Genomic DNA, 18083 nt, shown 5'->3' on the forward strand with positions numbered 1-18083 from the left:
AGATTTCCTGGTAGGGCCCAAACTGTTACACACAAGTGTTGGTTCCTCAGTCCTGCGGCCCCCGCCCCCCCTGCTGCAGCCACAGCCTGGGGTGAGCAGCTATTCCGGTGCATGTGAGGGTCGCTTGGCTGCGCATGGTGTCAGCCTCTCCCTGTGCCCCAGTACATGCTCACTGAAGCAGTGGCAGCTCCGAGGCACTGCCCGCCCCAGAGGCAGCACCAAGGACCTGAGCCAAGCTCTTCCGTCGGGAGGTTTTAACAAAGCCAGCTCTCCTGCCAAAGGCCAGGACCGACCTGCCATGGGAGGTTCAATAAATACAGCGCTAAGTCACTACGCTCTACAGTCGGATCTCCAGGCTGCCAGGGGCCCGTTGTGCACACAGAGATGGACGGAGCTCGCTGATTATCCCACGACAGCTGCAATCCCTGTGACAGATGGAAACGCAAGGGACGGCAGAGCACCAGAGCCTCACCCGCTCCAGGGCGGGGTCTCCCCAAAAGACGGGCACCCATCAGGCACCCGAAAAGGGGCCTGGCCCCCCATGGGGCTGCGCAGCTGTGGAAATCTGGCCCTGGTTGTGGAATGGAGGGAGAGAAATTCTGAAATCCCCAGCCCCAGCCGGAGGGACTGAATCCTTCGGTGGCTCTGTGCAGGGCACCACCCGGGCCCAGGCAGAGAAGGTTCCCAGCCCAGGCTGAACAGGTCAGCTCACGATCGCAATCCAGGCCTGAGAGTCCCGGCAGGCCAGGGGTCCAGACTCCTGGCCCATGCCTGGCCCCAAGCAGACCCCATCTCTACCGGGGAAGGAGCACACTGGGGATGGTTCTGCATGTGCTGCTGAGAACGCCTCTCTTCCTGCAGCTTGAACATACCAAGTCCCATCCTCCCTGCAGAGCCTGCAGCTGTTCCTCGATGCACCAAGCGCACAACTCGGGGTGGGCTTTGGCTCCAGCTTCCTCATTTCTTCTGTGGCTGCCGCTGACGTTCGTTTAGTTTGGGCCCTGACAAGACGAGGACGCAGCCGTGCTCCGTCAGGGAGTGTTTATGCATTAGCCGGGCCCTGCTGCTGCTTACAGCTGCGGCCTCTGACGGGAGCTGCTTCCAAGCTGTTTGCAGCAAGTGGTAATAAAAGTTTAATCATTGTGTGTGCGAATGTGTACAAGGAACAGGAAATAAAAGGAGAACTGCCTGCTCCGTGCCCTGTGCCTGCCTCAGACCAGGGAATCACGACCAGTTAGAAACCTTCCCACCTGCAAATACCACTTCCCACAGCAAGGCCCCCGCCAGCAGGCGATTCCTACGCAGAGCTGCAGCGCCCAGCCAGGGCAGCAAGGCAATCTCCAGAGACAGCATCCGCCTGGCAGCCGGGAGTCTGACCTTCTGTCTGCCTTTGCAGCCTCCCATGCTGAGCAGGTGGGAGATCTGCTACAGAGCTGTATGGGGACTGCCCGGCTGGCAGTTGACGGGCAGGGGAGCATAGCAGCATGGCACTCCGGTAGGCAAACTGAAGCGAGCTCAGAGCCAGCCAGCTCCCCGAGCAGCAGCTGACCCAGGAGCCAGGGGAGCTGGACACTGTGCGGCAGCCAGGCTGCTCATTTTCCACACTAGCTGGGTCCAGGGCACCTCAGGGGTCTGCAGGTCCTGCAGTCACAGCTCGGACGGCTGTGGAGACAAGCTCCATGTCTCTGCTGGAAGCTCAGATCCCTGGAGCTAGGTCCTGGGAAACCCTCTCACCTCCCACCCCAACCCCTCCCGAGGAACATCAGCTCCATGGGCGCCTCCGGGGTCCTCTCAGCCACGCCCCCAAATGGCTCACCTCAGTGGGAATGCTGCAGCCAGCTGCCATCAGCCAGCGCTGGGCTGTGGTCACAGCTCCGCTGGGAACCGTGCACACCCGCTGGGTTTGTGCCCTTGTCCCTCCCATCCTGGCCCGCTCTCGTCTTTGTACAGCCCCTAGCGCAACAGGGCACTATCATGGCTGGCCTCTGGCATTAGCGCAACAGGGACATTAGCCACCTTGATAGTTGCTGCACCAGGGACTGAAATGGAGCCCCCGGAGCTGTAACAGGTGCTCATCACCTGCAGAAGAGGCACCCAGGGGACCAGTAACACCCCTGGGTTACACTCACAGCAGCAGCAATGGTCCTGAGCTGCCCACTGTTGGGGAGCTGCTTCTCTGCTCTCTTGTGCGGCAGGGCTGTTCCCGGCCCTGTCACCAACTCACCCAAACAGATGGACTCAGGTCCTCAGCAAGCCCCGCCACCCCCAGCTCCTCACGCTGGCCCAGGCACAGCCAGCAGCCTGGGGTGCTACCCCCTGCTCTAACTGATTCATGTGTTATTTGCAGGTTCACAGGCAATAACAAGTTGGCTTCCCTGGCAGGATGTGCCAGAATTAATTGCATTCAAATCGACTAGGATGGATTTGCTGCTCAGTCTGCATTAGGAGTGATACAGACTCCATTTGCATGTCATTAGCAGAAGGAAGGGAATCCGGCCTGGTCCCCTGACCCATGACTGCTCTGGGCTTTCAGCTCACGCAGCCTGCATCCGAAGTTTGCAGAGGGCAGGAGAAACCTCCTGCCATGGCAGTGCAGGGGACGTGGGTGCTAAGGGCTGGCAGACATGAGCATCCCCCTGGGCAGGGCAAGACCTAGCCAGTGTGCCGTGCCCATTCATCTCAGCACACAGCCTAGGTGGGTCTGTGCTACCCTTAAGGCTGGGGCAGAGCCTCTCTCCAGAGGCAGCGTAACCCCAGGCCCTCATGCAGGAGCAAAGCCGAGTCTCTCACCTTCTCCATCAGCTGTCGGAGCTGCCGGCTGCGCAGGTCTCGGGAGCAGGTGCCCTGCACTGGGATGACTGCTGTGCACAGGCATTTGCCATCCGGGGCTTGAGCGGAGGTGTAAACTTGCCAGCCATCATCAGGGCTTTGGAAGAGCGTCTGCAGGAAAAAAGAATGGACGACTTGTCAGCCTGGCCTCCCGCAGCAGCCTGCTTTGCTGCAGGGCCTTCGGGTGAGACTTGTTCAAGGCTCTCTCAGAGTCCAAGGATGACCTGACCCCTCTGAGACGTCTCATCGATCGGTGAGGGCGAACTCCCCTTACAAAGGCCAGGCTGACTCCACCTTGCCCCCACACACACTGTGGCTATCCGCCCCCTGATCGCTCTGTCTGCTACCACAGGTTCAGTCAAGTTAGTTCCATGTTTCAAACAAGCAACTTACTTGTTCCCACAGCACCAGAACGAGAGGTCACCAAATGACATTAATGGGCAGCAGGTTTAAAACAAACAAAAGGAAGTTTTTCTTCATACAGCGCCTGGCAGGCCTGTGGAACCCCTGGACAGAGGATGTTGTGAAGCCAGAACATTAAGAGGGTTCAAAAATAAATTCATGGAGGTTTGGCCCATCAATGGCTATTAGCTGGGATGGACAGGGAGGTTGTCCCTGGCCTCTGCTTGTCAGAGCTGGGAAATGGACAACAGGGGAGGGAATCTGTTCACTGTCAGCAGACAGGATGCTGGGCAGGACAGACCTTTGATCTGACTCAATCTGGCCATTCTCATGTTCTTAATTTCCTAGGGACTGAAGTCAGGTTTACCAGCCTGGGATTGCCAGGTTCAAACCAACATTACTGGATCTGTTCTCCAGCCATCTGGCACAGAGGATAAGCAACAGGTTACGAATGACAGGTAATAGTTCTGCACTCTCACAGCTGAGTTCCCCGAGAACGTTTGCAGGAATACCATCGGCTCCTGGTGACTTCCTACCTAGCATCATACTGTTCCATCTAAGACCTCCTTTACTGACATCTCAATCTGGGGCAGTTCCCCAGAACTGCCCCCTAAACAGAATGGCTCCAGCGTGAGCATCTAATGCAAAGATCCCTTTGCAAAGCCTCCGGTAGGGAGGGTGCCGGTAGCGCCTCCACTGTCCACAAGGTCACGCTGATTGTTTGGCAGCTTCCTGCTTCTGATGTACTTAAAAACCTTTCCGCTAGTTCTTCTTTTGCTAGTTGCACTTCACGTTCCCTTTAGGCCTAACGATGTGCCCGAGTGCCGGCTCCTTTCCATGTTCCTTAGTGGAATGAGACCGCCAGGTTTTAAAGGGGCCTTTGTGCCTCTCCTGGCCTCTTTCACGCCAGCAATTTTGGGCCCATTTTTCAAAATGTGGAGCCTGCGCTGGTCTGAGCCTGTCCTGGGGTGAGTTTGCGACGTTCCCATGCAGCTTGCAGGCAGCACTCCTGCTTCTTCTCACGCGTGTGCAGAGCGACCTTTGTTCTGTGCGCTACGGCACGTGCAGCGCTGACAGAAATGCCGGCGCCGACCGTGGGCGCTCTGCCTGTCAGCTGGGCGGCCACCCCAGCACTCGGCTCACAGAGAACACGGCTCATGGGCGCCCCAGTCTTGTGACTGTTCCTTTTAATTTCTCTTTGCAGTAGTTCCTGGCTGAAGCTAAACACCCGCCCTCCACATCCAAACACCTCCCTCCCAGCTGCCCTCACACCCCGCGGCTCTGCCCCGCTTGCACATGGAGCTGCCCACTTTACTGCATACTCGCTCCCTGCAAGGTCTAGTCCTAGGGTCACAGTCCTGGTAAAGGCCTCGTGGTGTTGAATTTGGCATCTGCACCATGACTGCAGGCTCCTGGTGGGAACCGCCCTCCGTCCCCTGGGCTCCCTGGACAGCCGGGGTCTCTGACACCAGGCTAAAGAGCTTTTCTGACCCAAGCTCGCGTCGGTGAGCCCCGTGGGACCTGGCAGCAGGAGGAGGGAGAAGGGGAGGCTGGAGTCCTGCTAAGAGACATCACAGTTGCATTTAGCACATAAGACATCATAAACCTGGCTGCGACTCATACGTCTGGGTGCTGACTTTCTCCAGCACCGTGGGGTTCCCGGCTCCTCCCTGAGTAAATACATCAGAGACAGGGAGGCTCAGCCTCCGGGGCGGTGGTGGGAGGTGAGCAGAGACAGCTCTGGGCTCCACATCTGACAAGAGTTCCTGGCTCGGCTGGATTCCGCACTGCGCACTCTTGAACCCCCAGAATTAATGGTTTTCCTGAGTGTCAGACGCAGCTGCCTCCACCCTCCCTGTCCAGACAAGGCGCAGGGCCCAGACGAACACCGGGTGCCAGGCCAGCGGAGGAAGAGCCTGACACTGACGCAGAATGGGACAGGCTGGCGGAAGTGGCGCCATCTGGCATGACGGGTGCAGCCCCAGCCTGGCAGACGCCCACACGACAGTTGTGAGCATATAGTGCCAGTGTAAATATTTATCGGTGCAAGCACAGAGTGCTAGTACTTGTGTGCCGCCCACTCTTGGAGCTGTGCAAGACGCAGGAGCAGGCCACAGCCAGTGACAGAGTGAGCTAACGTCCATGGCTGGGCCTGTCCAGAGATCGCGATTTATAGTACAGGCTCCCACGGGCCCCAAGAGAGACCCAGGGACCCGCCCCGAGAGGCTCAAATGGAGCAGGGTCACTGCCCAGGGCAGGGTCATTCCCGTTTTACAGCGGGGCGCAGACACAAAACGTGGCCTGTGTCATGATTCAGCACTTTCCCTCGCACCAGCTGTGTGAGGCCCACGAGACCAGACCAGCCTTTGCACGGACTTGTGTGAGCTCTGCTCAGGGCACTGATGGGAACAGGGCGCAGTGACCTGGCCTGAAGGCACTGAGCTGGCAAAGTGCCCCTTGGCCGCGTTACTGACTCGGTTGAGGGGGTCAGCCTCAGACTGGGCAAAGGAGCAGAGCTGGCCTGTGCAGAGGATGGCTCGGGGTGGCCGCACCAGGCCTGCTCCTGGGGCCCGACACTGGCCATCTCAGCTGCCCTTTGGATGGGACCTGGCCGCCCAGGGGATTACCTTGGGGGCCTGGGGCAGGGCAGCAGCTGGCACTGGCTCCCCACATTCACCCCAGCGGTAGGATACAGCGCGCCTGGCCACTACTCCACCCTGTCCTCTACCAGCCCTCTGCACTTGGCTTCCCCTTGACAGCAGAAAGCAGAGTGCCCCAGCCCCCGTGCTCCTCCCCTCCTGCCGCTGCAGAGGGTGTGGGTGTGATGGGGTTCAGGGGTCCCCCTGCACTGCACCCCGTCCGCTGGCAGGAGTGACTCTCACTCAGCAGGTACAACAGGAGGTTTATTAGGCAACAGATGCCCAGTTTCTCACAGAAGCGACAGTACAGCAGCCAGAGACAGTCCTTCCAGCCCGTCCTGGGGAGAAGACCCCGAGGGGGGCCCCTCTGGGGTGCAGCTTCCCCCTCCTCAGGCTGGCTGCCTTCCAGCTCTCTCTCCCCCTCGCCTCTAACTGCCACCCCCCCACCCCCATTCAAACCCAGCTCGGCTCCTCCCTCCTCTTTGTTCAGGGCAGAGGTGTTACCTGCCAGCCTAGGTTATAGCCCCAGGGTCATCATTAGCCGCTGGGAGCGGCTCTGCTTGTCTCTCACATCCAGCCTGAGTCTCACACAGGCACCCCCCCCACTCCATCACAGAGGGAGGGGGACCAACTGCTGCTGCCGTCCTGTGCAAGGGCCCCAGTAATCCCCCTCGTGGAGGAGGGGCAGGGTGGGGTGAGAATGGAGCAGGGACGGGGATGGGGCCGGTGGGGGGGGGGTTGCCCACCCTGCCCGGGACACTGTGGGGTGGGGAGAACATGCTCCAGGCCTCACACCCCTAGGGACAGGACAGCCCTGCAAAGGACGCACATGACTTGTCTCCAGCCCTTCTTGACAAAGACAGATGCATTTTCTCTGGAGCTTTTCCTGTAACTTTTCTGTTTTTCAAAGAAATGGACCCACTTGTTTGCTTCAGGACTTTGTGTAAACCCCTTCCCCCCACTCCTCCTTCCCCCCCCGGAAAAGCAAGGAACTGTTCCAGTTTTCAAAACCAACAGACTTTATTTGAAACAAGAGAAAAGGAAAGTTTCTTTTTGCTTTTAACTTGCATTGAAAAAATGCAACCCCCTAATTAATCTTGTCAAAATGAATGCGTTATTCTAACAGACTTCTTCTGACTGAAAGCATAAAAGCCTGAGGTGAGAGAAGGGAAAGTGCCAGGCAGGAGTGCCAGCGCCCCTCTCCCCAGAGCTCCCACAGCCGAGAGAGGAGAGACCAGCCCCGACGCTGCCACCAAGACCGCATGACCTAGCGCCAGGCACCCGTGTGAGGGGGACATAGTGCTGCTCTCGCTGACGGCAAAGATAACACAGGCTGTGAGGTGCTCACCAATGGAGCTGGGTAACTACCCACACCAACAAGTCTGCAAACACCTCCGACTAACTCCTGGAGGCCTCAGACACGCCAAATGCCCCTCCGTATCGTAAACATACCGACCCCTTCTCCCTCAGCCAGGCCACTGGGGGAGTAGCATTTCCCAGCCCTGGGACCTGCTTCTCCCTCGGCCAGGCGGTTGGGGGATTAGCACTTCTCATGCTCAGGACCCGGCTCCTGCAAGGGTCTGGAGATCTCCTTCCATGCCAGCCGTGATAGCTGTGACATGGTACTTGTCCTGCTTTGCACTTCTCAGCCCTTTAAAGGCTACTGCCTCCATCCCTCTGCTCCACCTGGTGCAGGTGGTTTCTTCCTCTGCCCCTGCAGGATGGGCTGGGGAGGAGGGTCCTGCCCAGCTGGGCTGGAGGGAGATGCCTCCAGTCTCTCCCCAGCAGAGCTCTGGGAAAGCCCCAGGCCCAGGTGTGAGGACAGGGAGTTGTGCCACCGAGCTGCGCTTCCTGGGAGGACAGACCAGGTCACGCCACAACTCACTGCCCAAGTGCGTCGTGTCCTGCAGCAGCATCAGATAAACACAGAGGAGGTTCCATGAACAACAGGATTCCCCGACTGCTGCCACCTGTGACCCTGCAGCTCGCACTGTGTGCCGCCTCCCCCTCTGATGGTCAACATCTCTCAGCTGTGCTTCCTGGCCTGCTGCAGCTCCTGCCTGGCTGACCGCAGCCCAGCTCCAGCTCCTGCCTGGCTCACCCCGGCCCAGCTCCAGCTCCTGCTCCCGCCTGGCTCACCCCGGCCCAGCTCCGGTTCCGGCTCCCGCCTGGCTCACCCCGGCCCACCTCCAGCTCCGGCTCCCGCCTGGCTCACCCCGGCCCACCTCCAGCTCCGGCTCCCGCCTGGCTCACCCCGGCCCAGCTCCGGCTCCTGCCTGGCTCACCCCGGCCCACCTCCAGCTCCTGCCTGGCTCACCCCGGCCCACCTCCAGCTCCAGCTCCTGCCTGGCTCACCCCGGCCCACCTCCGGTTCCAGCTCCTGCCTGGCTCACCCCGGCCCACCTCCGGCTCTGGCTCCCGCCTGGCTCACCCCGGCCCACCTCCGGCTCCTGCCTGGCTCACCCCGGCCCACCTCCGGCTCCGGCTCCCGCCTGGCTCACCCCGGCCCACCTCCGGCTCCGGCTCCCGCCTGGCTCACCCCGGCCCACCTCCAGCTCCGGCTCCCGCCTGGCTCACCCCGGCCCACCTCCAGCTCCTGCCTGGCTCACCCCGGCCCACCTCCAGTTCCAGCTCCCGCCTGGCTCACCCCGGCCCACCTCCAGTTCCAGCTCCCGCCTGGCTCACCCCAGCCCAGCTCCAGCTCTGGCTCCTGCCTGGCTCACCCCAGCCCAGCTCCAGCTCCGGCTCCTGCCTGGCTCACCCCATCCCACCTCCGGCTCCAGCTCCAGCTCCTGCCTGGCTCACCCTGGCCCACCTCTGGTTCCAGCTCCTGCCTGGTTCACCCCGGCCCACCTCCGGTTCCAGCTCCTGCCTGGCTCACCCCGGCCCACCTCTGGTTCCAGCTCCTGCCTGGCTCACCCTGGCTCCAGCTCCGGCTCCTGCCTGGCTCACCTCCGGCTCCAGCTCCGGCTCCTGCCTGGCTCACCCCGGCCCGCCTCCGGCTCCAGCTCCTGCTTGGCTCACCCCGGCCCGCCTCCGGCTCCAGCTCCCGCCTGGCTCACCCCATCCCAGCTCCGGCTCCAGCTCCCGCCTGGCTCACCCCATCCCACCTCCGGCTCCAGCTCCTGCCTGGCTCACCCTGGCCCAGCTCCGGCTCCGGCTCCTGCCTGGATCACCCCGGCCCACCTCCGGCTCCGGCTCCTGCCTGGCTCACCCCGGCCCAGCTCCGGCTCCAGCTCCCGCCTGGCTCACCCCGGCCCAGCTCCAGAGCAGCTCCGCCGCTCCGCTCACCCCCACCTGGCTCACCCCAGCCACCCAGCTCTCAGCATACTGACCACATGCATGTGTTTCTGTGGGTGGTGGACGGATGTGGTGTTACAGGGTTTCCTGGGCACCGCTGAGAAGGCCAAATTTGGGGTCTAAGACCGGGGTCTTCACTGTAAGGCACCAAAGCCACCACACAGAGCCCTTCTGTCACCACACTGGCAGCCAGAAGTGACACCAGCAAATCCCCCAGAGACTCCAGCTTCCTTGGGCCGCAGCCCGTCCCCGCCGTACACAGTGAGAGGTTCTGAAAGCTCATTGCACCAAACCCACACAAGTTCCTCCTGCCCAAAGGAGCAGCCCCAGTGCCAGGTCCCTGGGCCAGCCTGTGATCACATAGCCTCCGAAGGGCTGTTAACAAAACTAAACAAAGAGCAGGGTGAGAGTAAAATCACTGAAGTAATCAAATTACATACACTGGTCACCAAGTTCAGGTGCAGGCTGCAGCAGAGGTGGAGCAAGCTGCTCTCTCGAACATCTCTGGAGTCCATTCCCTGTTGGGATGGGTCTGCAGTCCTTCCTGGCCCAGTTCGTAGCAGAGATGCTCCTGAAGCGATGAAGACCAAGACGGTGGCACCTCAGGGCGCTCTTGTAATGTGACGGGGTTTCTGGGCATAGCTGAGGGAACCAACCCAGGGTATATTTGCTTAAATCTGGATCACTTACAGCCCAGGCTGGGATCTCCTTCTCACTACAGCAACTCCAACCAGCCACAACAGCACCTCCGCCAGCCCCCCGGCCAGCCAGAAGCCACACAGCAAAGCCGCAGATTTCCCAGCTGTTCTACCACCCAGAGCAACAGCTCCCCCCTCAGCTGAGAGGCGCTTAAAACCCATTTCGGCAGCTCCCCACAAACCCTTCTGGGCCCCAAAGGGACCAGCCACGGTCCCAGGTCAGGGTACACTTGGATCTTACCCAAATTGCCACCCTGACGCCAGTCCTTCTGACCTAACACCTAAAGGGCTATTAACAAAGAAAGAAAGAAGCGGGTGAGAGAAGAATTGTTAAAGTGATACATCCCATACACCAGTTACAGCTACTGACGCAGGGACAGCTGATGTTATATGCTGATTTCATGAAAGCCTGGGAAATCGCACCCCAATGGGGGTGGGTGTGATTCCAGGTTACATTGGCTTAATTCGTGGAGACTGGAGCACCAAAGACTAGACCACGGGATCACTGGAACTCAGATGGTGCCTGCCAGGGCCATTTGATAGTTTTTCCTGTGGAGGGAAAAAGTCCTTTCAGTCCCGTCAGGCACTGAGGGTCAGACTCACCTGACCCAGGTGAGCTGTTATGGCAAACTGCCATTGTCTCTCTGAGTCCATCATCCCGGCTTGAGAGGCGATCACACCTCCTCTTGTGAAACACAGCACTGAAACATTGCCAATGCAGCTACAGAGCCAGTACCTACGACGTCACAGGCAAGCATGGCACAGACATCCCCAGCCTTTGCCGGACACCTCACTTGGTCCACCTGGCACAAGAACTGCTGCCACTAAGAACAAGGGCGACCAAATGGCTTCCACGTCCCATTTCAACATCCAGTCACGTGACACCTCTTTATAGCATTTGCCATGCGGAGGGAAGTCCATTGGTCCTTGCTGTGCAGAAGCACATCCAAAGTGGAGCCTGTCACATGGGCAGAGCACCTGTCCAACGCCCGTCTGCTGCTGTCACACCTCACAGCCAGATTCCTCAGGTGGTGACTGGCATCAGGTAACGCCAACTGTCTGTTGACTACGGCTTCAGGCAGCTGGGAACCCTTCATGGTAGTGTGTCAAAAAATCCAGCAGCCAGCCCAGATCCAGTACTGAGAACACCACCGGTAGAAAAGCTACACACACACGTAAGCAGCATAGACGGACTCAGTGAACCACCGGAGTTCAACGGCCGCCTCACATGGGCCCCTCGGCACAGGGCTGAGCACTACCCTTGCACACTGGGGGCAACACTGGCTTCCGTGTTCATATTAAAATCCAGCAATGTCGCAACATAAAATTTATTCTCCACATGGAAGAAAAAATTTAAAGGGAACCCAGGTGGCGAGAGACATTTTTTAAATGGAAGCAGTGAATTCACATGAGCAGGTGACTCTATGAGGAGTGGCTGGCACAGAACCCCACCTCACAAGACTTGTGAGAAAGACCACAAGAGGAGCCACCACCATCAGCTTCCCAGTGGCCCTGGCTGACTTGGTGCCTGTCCTCTTTGCCCTGCAAGCCCAGGAGGATGTGTGTGGTGTGCACGCTGCCTCCAATGCAACCCCCGGCCCCGTGTGCTACTCACGGAACTGGCAACGGGCTCACGCTGTGACTGGTGCAGGGAGGGGATCTTTGGGACAGTATTTTTGCGAGGTCCCTTCCCCTTCTCGCTTCCCAACTGCCGTGTCCCGTTGGCATTGCCAGTTCAGAAATTTGGACAAACTCTCCATGAAGTCAGGGAAAAGGTCTCTCCGCCGACAGTTTCCACCCCTTTTCACTCCCAGTTCAGTATAACGAGGACCCAGCCCCAGGAGGGGAATACAACAAACGGCTGTTAATAGGAACCTAGGGTCTGTCCTACTTCCTGACGACTCTGTACTGACAGCTGTCCAAAGCCCCAGGCACTGAACAAAGCACTGCCAGATGATTAGGGCCCTACCAAATTCACACCCCTGGAAAACATGGGACAGACTGTGAACTCTGGTCCACTGGGCGCTGTTACCTGCATGCCACAGATTTCACGGGGGCAAGGCCGGCATTCTCGAGCTGGGGGCCCCAAGGACATTTTAGGGGCTGTGGTATCGCCGCTCTTACTTCTGCACGGACATCAGAACCCAGGTGTGGGCCAGCAGCCACCGCTCTCCTTGGGTGGAATAAATGTTGTTCTGTGCACCGAGCCATGCGTCAATGTGCACCACCCAAAGCAGCACCAGCTGCCGGCTGTGGGCGGTGCACTGCGACTCAGCTGGGCAGCACCTGACTCTCTCCTGGGCAGCCACCCCATCGCTCAGCCTATGTACAGGGAACGCTGACCTCCAGCTGCCCAGGCCCACAGGCAGCACTGCTGCCAGCATTGGCACAAGACTAAGGGCAGCGGTGCCACAACACCCACATGTGAAAACCTTGCCCCTGCCCCCTCCCCGGACTCCGCAATTGCAGCACCACGAGACCTCACACGGAACTGGCTGAAACCACAAACTTTGCGATTTGTAAAATCCCGGGACCATGACACTGGCCCAAAGGGACTGGGAGTGTGGGAGGTAGGTAGACGTTCCCGACTCTGCTCAGCTGACTCTGGGAAGGCAGCCAAACTCTGGCCTCTATTCAAGGAATTTACATCTTGCAATTAGGAGCATGAGAACGGCCAAACTGGGCCAGACCAAAGGCCCATGCACCCCAGTCTCCCATCTGCCAACAGTGGCCAACGCCAGGTGCCCCAGAGGGAATGAACAGAACAGGCAATCAGCAAGTGAGCCCTCCCGTCAGACATTTCTACTTTCTGACGCAAACAGGCCAGGGCACCTCCCGTCCCAGCCTGGTGAAGAGCCATTAAGGAACCCGTCCTCCACGAACTTACCTAGTTCTTTCTTGAACCCTGTTATGGTCTTGGTCTTCACAGCCTCCGCCGGCCAGATGTTCCGCAGGCAACCGTGCGCAGCCTGAAAAGTGTTCTTCCCTTGGTTTGTGTTAAACCTGCTGCCTAGTAACTCCATTTGGTGACCCCCCAGGTCTTGTGTTATGAGGAGGGATGAGCCCCTCCTTACCTACTTGCTCTATACAAGTGATGATTTCATAGACCTTTATCACATCCCTGCTTACTTACCTCCTTCCCAGGCTGAAAAGTCCCAGTCTTTTTAATCTCACCATGTGGCAGCCGTAGCAGACCCTGCATCATTTTTGCTGCCCCTTTCCAATCTCTTTCCCTCCGTGTGTGTGTGTGTGTGTGTGTGTGTGTGTGTGTGTGTGTGTGTGTGTGTGTGTGTGTGTACACACACACACACACACACACACACACACACACACACTATATGTAGGTACCTATATATAATTTTTAGATGGGGTGACCACACAGCATGCAGGATGTGGATGTACCATGGCTCTATACAGAGGCGATATGGTGTTTTCTGTTTTGTTTTCTGTTCCTCTCCTAGTGAGTCACAACACTCTGCTAGGCCTTTTTGCCAGCTGCTGCACATGGAGTGGATGTTTTCAGAGAACTCTCCACAGCGACTGTGACGTCTCTTTCTTGAGTGGTAACACTCACGTAAACCCTGTCGTTTTATATGGCGAGCTGGAAGGGTGCTTTCCAAGGTGCATTACTTTGCATTTATCAACACTGAACTTCATCTGTCAGCGTGAGCCAGTCAGTAGCAGCTTAAAAACTAATGATTTTGTTTATAAGCATTCATGGGGGGCTTCGGTTTGTGAAGCTACAGACTAACACGGTTCTCTCTGAGACTTGCAGTGTGTTGCCCACTCACGCAGGCTGATGATATATATCCCTTTGAAGCTCTTCATGCTCTGCCTCAGACTTGACTATCTTGAGTAGTTTTGTATCAGCTGCAAATTTTGCCACTTCACTGTTTGCTCCTTTTTCCAGATCGTTTAGGCATATGCCGAACAAGCCTGGGCCCAGAACAGAGCCCTGGGGGCACAACTAGCTCCCTCCCTCCATTCTGAGAGCTGACCTTTACTCCTACGCTTCCTTTCATATCTTTTCGCCAGTTACTGATCCATGCGAGGCCTTTCCCTCTCGGACAGCTTCCCTCATCAAAGGCTTTCTGACAGTCTAAGTCCGCTATGTCCTATGGCCCCTTGTCCACATGCTTCCTGACTGCCTCAAAGAAGAATATTTCCCTTTACAAAACCACACTGACTCTTCCCCACCAAATTGCATTAATCTCTGTGTCTCACTATTGTTCTTTGAGGTAGTTTTAACCAGCTTGCGCAGTGCTGAAGTGAGTCTAACTGGCCTGTAATTGCCAGGATCAGCTCCGGAGCTCTTTTACAAATTGTCAGTTTAGGTCTCCTCCAGTCATTTGCTACAGAAGCAGATTTAAAGGCTGAGTCCCAGCCTGTGGTTAGTGGCTCCGCAATTTCACACGTGAGTTCCTCTGGAACGCTCGGGTGAATGCCATCTGGTCCCAGGGACTTGTCACTCTTTAATTTATGAATTTGTTCCAAAACCTCCTGTAATGACGCTGCAATCTGGGAGCGTTCCTCAGATCTGTCACCTAGCAAGAATGGCTCACATTGGGGAAGTTCCCTCAGGTCCTCCGCTGTGAAAGATGGAGACAAAGAATTTGTTTCCCTTCTCCTGGATGACCCTGCTGTTCCTGAAAGCTCCCTTAGTATTATCATCATCCCGGAGCACCTCTGCTTGCTTAGGTGGCTTCCTGCTTCTGCTCTACCTGCAACTGCTTTTGCTATTACTGTTTGAGTCTTTGGCTAACTGTCTGTTTTTTGGCTTTCCTAAATATATTCTGACACTTGCTTCACTGGAGTTCACACACCCTTCTCTTTTCTGCATGAGGATTGAGCTTCCACATTTGAAACAAACCCAGTTTGCCTCTCATGGCTTGTTTTACTGTGCTGGTTAGTCCCTGTGGCTCCTTTTCAGTTCTCTTGTTATAGTTTTTAATTTGTGGTCTACACTTAAGTGGAGCCTCTATTTCAGAGTCTTTAAAAAGTTTCCAGGTAACTTGCAGGGAGGGGACTTTGCTTTTGGCCCGTGCCTTTTCATTTCTGTTTAACCTCCTCGCTTTGTCTAGTTCCCCTTTCTAAAATTAAATGCCACAGTGTTGGGCCGACGAGATTTTTTTTTCTGCCACTGGGATGCGAAACATAGTTTTATTATGGCCACTATTTCCAAGTGGTCTAGCTACATTCACCTCTTGGACGAAACCCTGTGCTGCACTTCAGACTAAATCAAGACTTGACTCCCCTCTTGTGGGCTTTGGGACCAGCTGCTCCAAGGTTTAAGGTGCTAAGGAACTTTTTCTCTGCACCCCGCCCTGAGGCCGTGTGTACCCAGTCGATACTGGGAGAGCGGAAATCCCCCACCACCTGAGTTTTCTGTATGTAGAGGCTCTCTCTCTCATCCCCCTGAGCATTCCACAGTCACTGCCCCATCCTGGTTGGCAACACCCCTCCTGCTGCTTTCTCAGTAGGAGAGCACGGAACCACCAGCCACGGCGACTATTTAACCCATACAACAAATCAGTTCAGTTCAGCTTTACGTCGTTTGACTTTATTCTTTCTTTCACATGTTGGGCCAGAGAGGGACCCTCAGCTCCTCCGGCTACTCCCAGCCCCTTCCCCAGCTCGGCTCGCACGGCTCTGCCCCTTCCCCAGTTTTGCTCACACGGCTCCATCCCGGCCCGGCCCGGCCCAAAGTGTCTCCCTTTGCACGGCTCTGCCCCGCCCCCAGAGCTGTGCCCCTTGCACGGCTCTGTTCAGGATCCAAAGCCCCATCCAGTACTGTCGCAAGGTCTCTGGGCTGCATTCCAAGGGCTTCTGCTGCTCACATTTGTCCCTCCCCTCCCACAGTGGTGAGAGCCACCCGGCACGTCCCGGGTCCCCCATCAGGTAGGTTGGGACACTAGGCCTGCACCACCCAGCACCATGGCACGCCTTGTGCCCCGGCCCTCGGGGACTGCCCACCCCACCTGTGCAATGTGGTCATGTCCCCCTCCCAGGGTGCGTCCTGTCAGCACCGCAGCTTTGCTGGCAGCTCTCCGTGGGCTATGCATATAGCCTGGCCCAGGAGCCCGGCCTCGGCTTGTCCCTGCAGCTGGGCTGGGGCAATGGCTCCATTCCTGCTCAGTTGACTCCCAGTGACCTTAACAGCACTGTGCCTGAGTCCCCTGGTGAGTGCAAAGCGTTGTCATGGAGCGGGGGGTCCCTGTGCCCTGACCCCTCCACAGCCAGACGCAGCTCTTGCTCCGCGGGGGGAACAGACGGGTTAGGGGGCGACAGGGACACAGCACAGAACAGACTGGTCAGCACAGGGCCCAGAAGCCGCCAGTACCACCCATCCTGGGGAGAGGAGCCCAGAGGGGTCCCCGAGCTGGGCCCTGGCCCCCTTCCCCCCTCTCTGGCCAGACCAGACTGCCCCACCCCAGCACCTGGTTCCCATTCAACCAGCCAGGCCCCTCCGCCTGCCTCTGTCCCATTTCCCAGGGAAAAAGTAGCACCTGGTTGCCATGGTTATGAAGAGCATACAGAGCCATTTCTTACATGTGAGCCGTCATCACACTAAACATCCATCACCGACCATGCATTGATGCTGTGCCTAGAGAAACTGAGGCACCACCAGGTGATATTACAGGACAGTAGCAAATGCAGCTGAACCAGGGGAATAAAACTGTCGTATGACCACTTTGTCAGGGGGTAAGAGGCCTCCCTGCACAGGGAAAGCAAAGCCAAATGCCCTGGGGAGAGGGGTAAACAGGGAGGCAGCAAAACTGGCAGCTGGTACAAAACTGCTGGAGATAGTTACGCCCAAAGCAGAGCGTGAAGCGTTTCGAAGGGCTCCCCCAGCCCGGGGTGCCGAGGCAGCCTGCTGGCAGAAATTCAGTGTTGACAAATGCAGAGTAACACACCTGGGAAAAGAGAATCTCAACTCTATGCACGCAATGCTAATGTCTGAATTAGCTGAAGCCGTCAATGAGGAGATCTGGGAGTCACTGCAGATCATGTGCAATAGCAATTAGGAACACTAAGGGAATAGTGGGACGCATTAACACAGGCAGAGATAAAAAGCCAGAGAATACCACATTGCCTCTCTATAAGTCCGTGGTATGCCCACCTGTGGTACAACGGGGTTTCGGGGTTCTCAGCTAAGAGAATCAACCCAGGGCATATTTGGTTAAATCCAGGCCACTTACAGCTCCGGCCAGGATTTCCTTCTCACTAAGGCAAATCAAACCAACCATAAAAGCACCTCTGCCAGTCCCCCTGGCCAGCCAGAAGCCACACAAGCAAACCCAGAGGCTCTCTAGCTGCTTCACAAGTCCAGGCCAACAGACCCTACTCAGGTGAGAGGTTCTTAAAACCTATTTCACCAACTCTACACAGATTCTTCTGGGGCGCAAAGGGTCCAGCCACAGTCACAGGTCAATATATACTTGGGCGTTATGCAAAACAACATGCTGATGACAATCCTCTAGAATCTAAAATCTAAAGGCAAAGAAAGAAAGAAACAGGGCGAGAGAAGAATTGTTAAAATGATACATTCCATATGCCAGTTACCGCCTCGACGCAGCTCAGCAATTGTAGGGTGCAAATCCAAGCTCCTGACGCACGCTCTGGTTTCTGTTAGGACCTCTCACTTTATGCCCAAATTTCATAGTCTGGTGTAAGACCCAACTAACTCATTAACAGCAACGCAGGGTCCTGTGGCACCTTATAGACTAACAGAAAAGTTTTGAGCATGAGCTTTCGTGAGCACAGACTCACTTCATCAGATGCAGCTGATGAAGTGAGTCTGTGCTCACGAAAGCTCATGCTCAAAACTTTTCTGTTAGTCTGTAGGGTACCACAGGACCCTTCATTGCTGTTACAGACACAGCTACCCCTCCGATAACTAACTCATTGTGATGGGGTTTGGGGTCCCCCAAGCTCTGCACCCCATCCGCAGGCAAGAGTGACTCTCACTCAGCAGAAAAGCAGCGGGTTTATTAGCCAGCAAGACACAGCATTGTACAGAGGAGTCAGCGCAGCCAGCAGAGACAGCCAGTCCAATCCATGTTGGGGAGAGGAGGCCCCGAGGGGCCCCTGGAGCCGGGGCCTTGCCCCCTCTTTTGTCTCTCTCTCCCTCAGCCCAGACTAACTGCTTCCAACTCCCAGTTCCAATTCAAACCCCTGAGGCTCCACCTCCTCCTTTGTCTCAAGTACAAAGGTG

At 57.0% G+C, this 18083-nt stretch overlaps 1 protein-coding gene across 2 annotated transcripts in view; it reads right to left on the minus strand.

Annotated features, from left to right (window-relative positions):
• OLFM2 (olfactomedin 2) overlaps window positions 1-18083 on the minus strand; it is a 52237-nt gene that overhangs the window by 13726 nt on the left and 20428 nt on the right. For both annotated transcript variants that reach the window (XM_074979914.1, XM_074979913.1), the window contains exon 2: window positions 2791-2940. In XM_074979914.1, coding sequence (XP_074836015.1) covers window positions 2791-2940 — 150 coding nt within the window. The remainder of the gene's footprint in view (window positions 1-2790; window positions 2941-18083) is intronic.

The sequence above is a fragment of the Carettochelys insculpta genome, chromosome 29 (assembly GCF_033958435.1).
Source record: "Carettochelys insculpta isolate YL-2023 chromosome 29, ASM3395843v1, whole genome shotgun sequence".
NCBI classification, from domain to species: Eukaryota; Metazoa; Chordata; order Testudines; family Carettochelyidae; genus Carettochelys; species Carettochelys insculpta.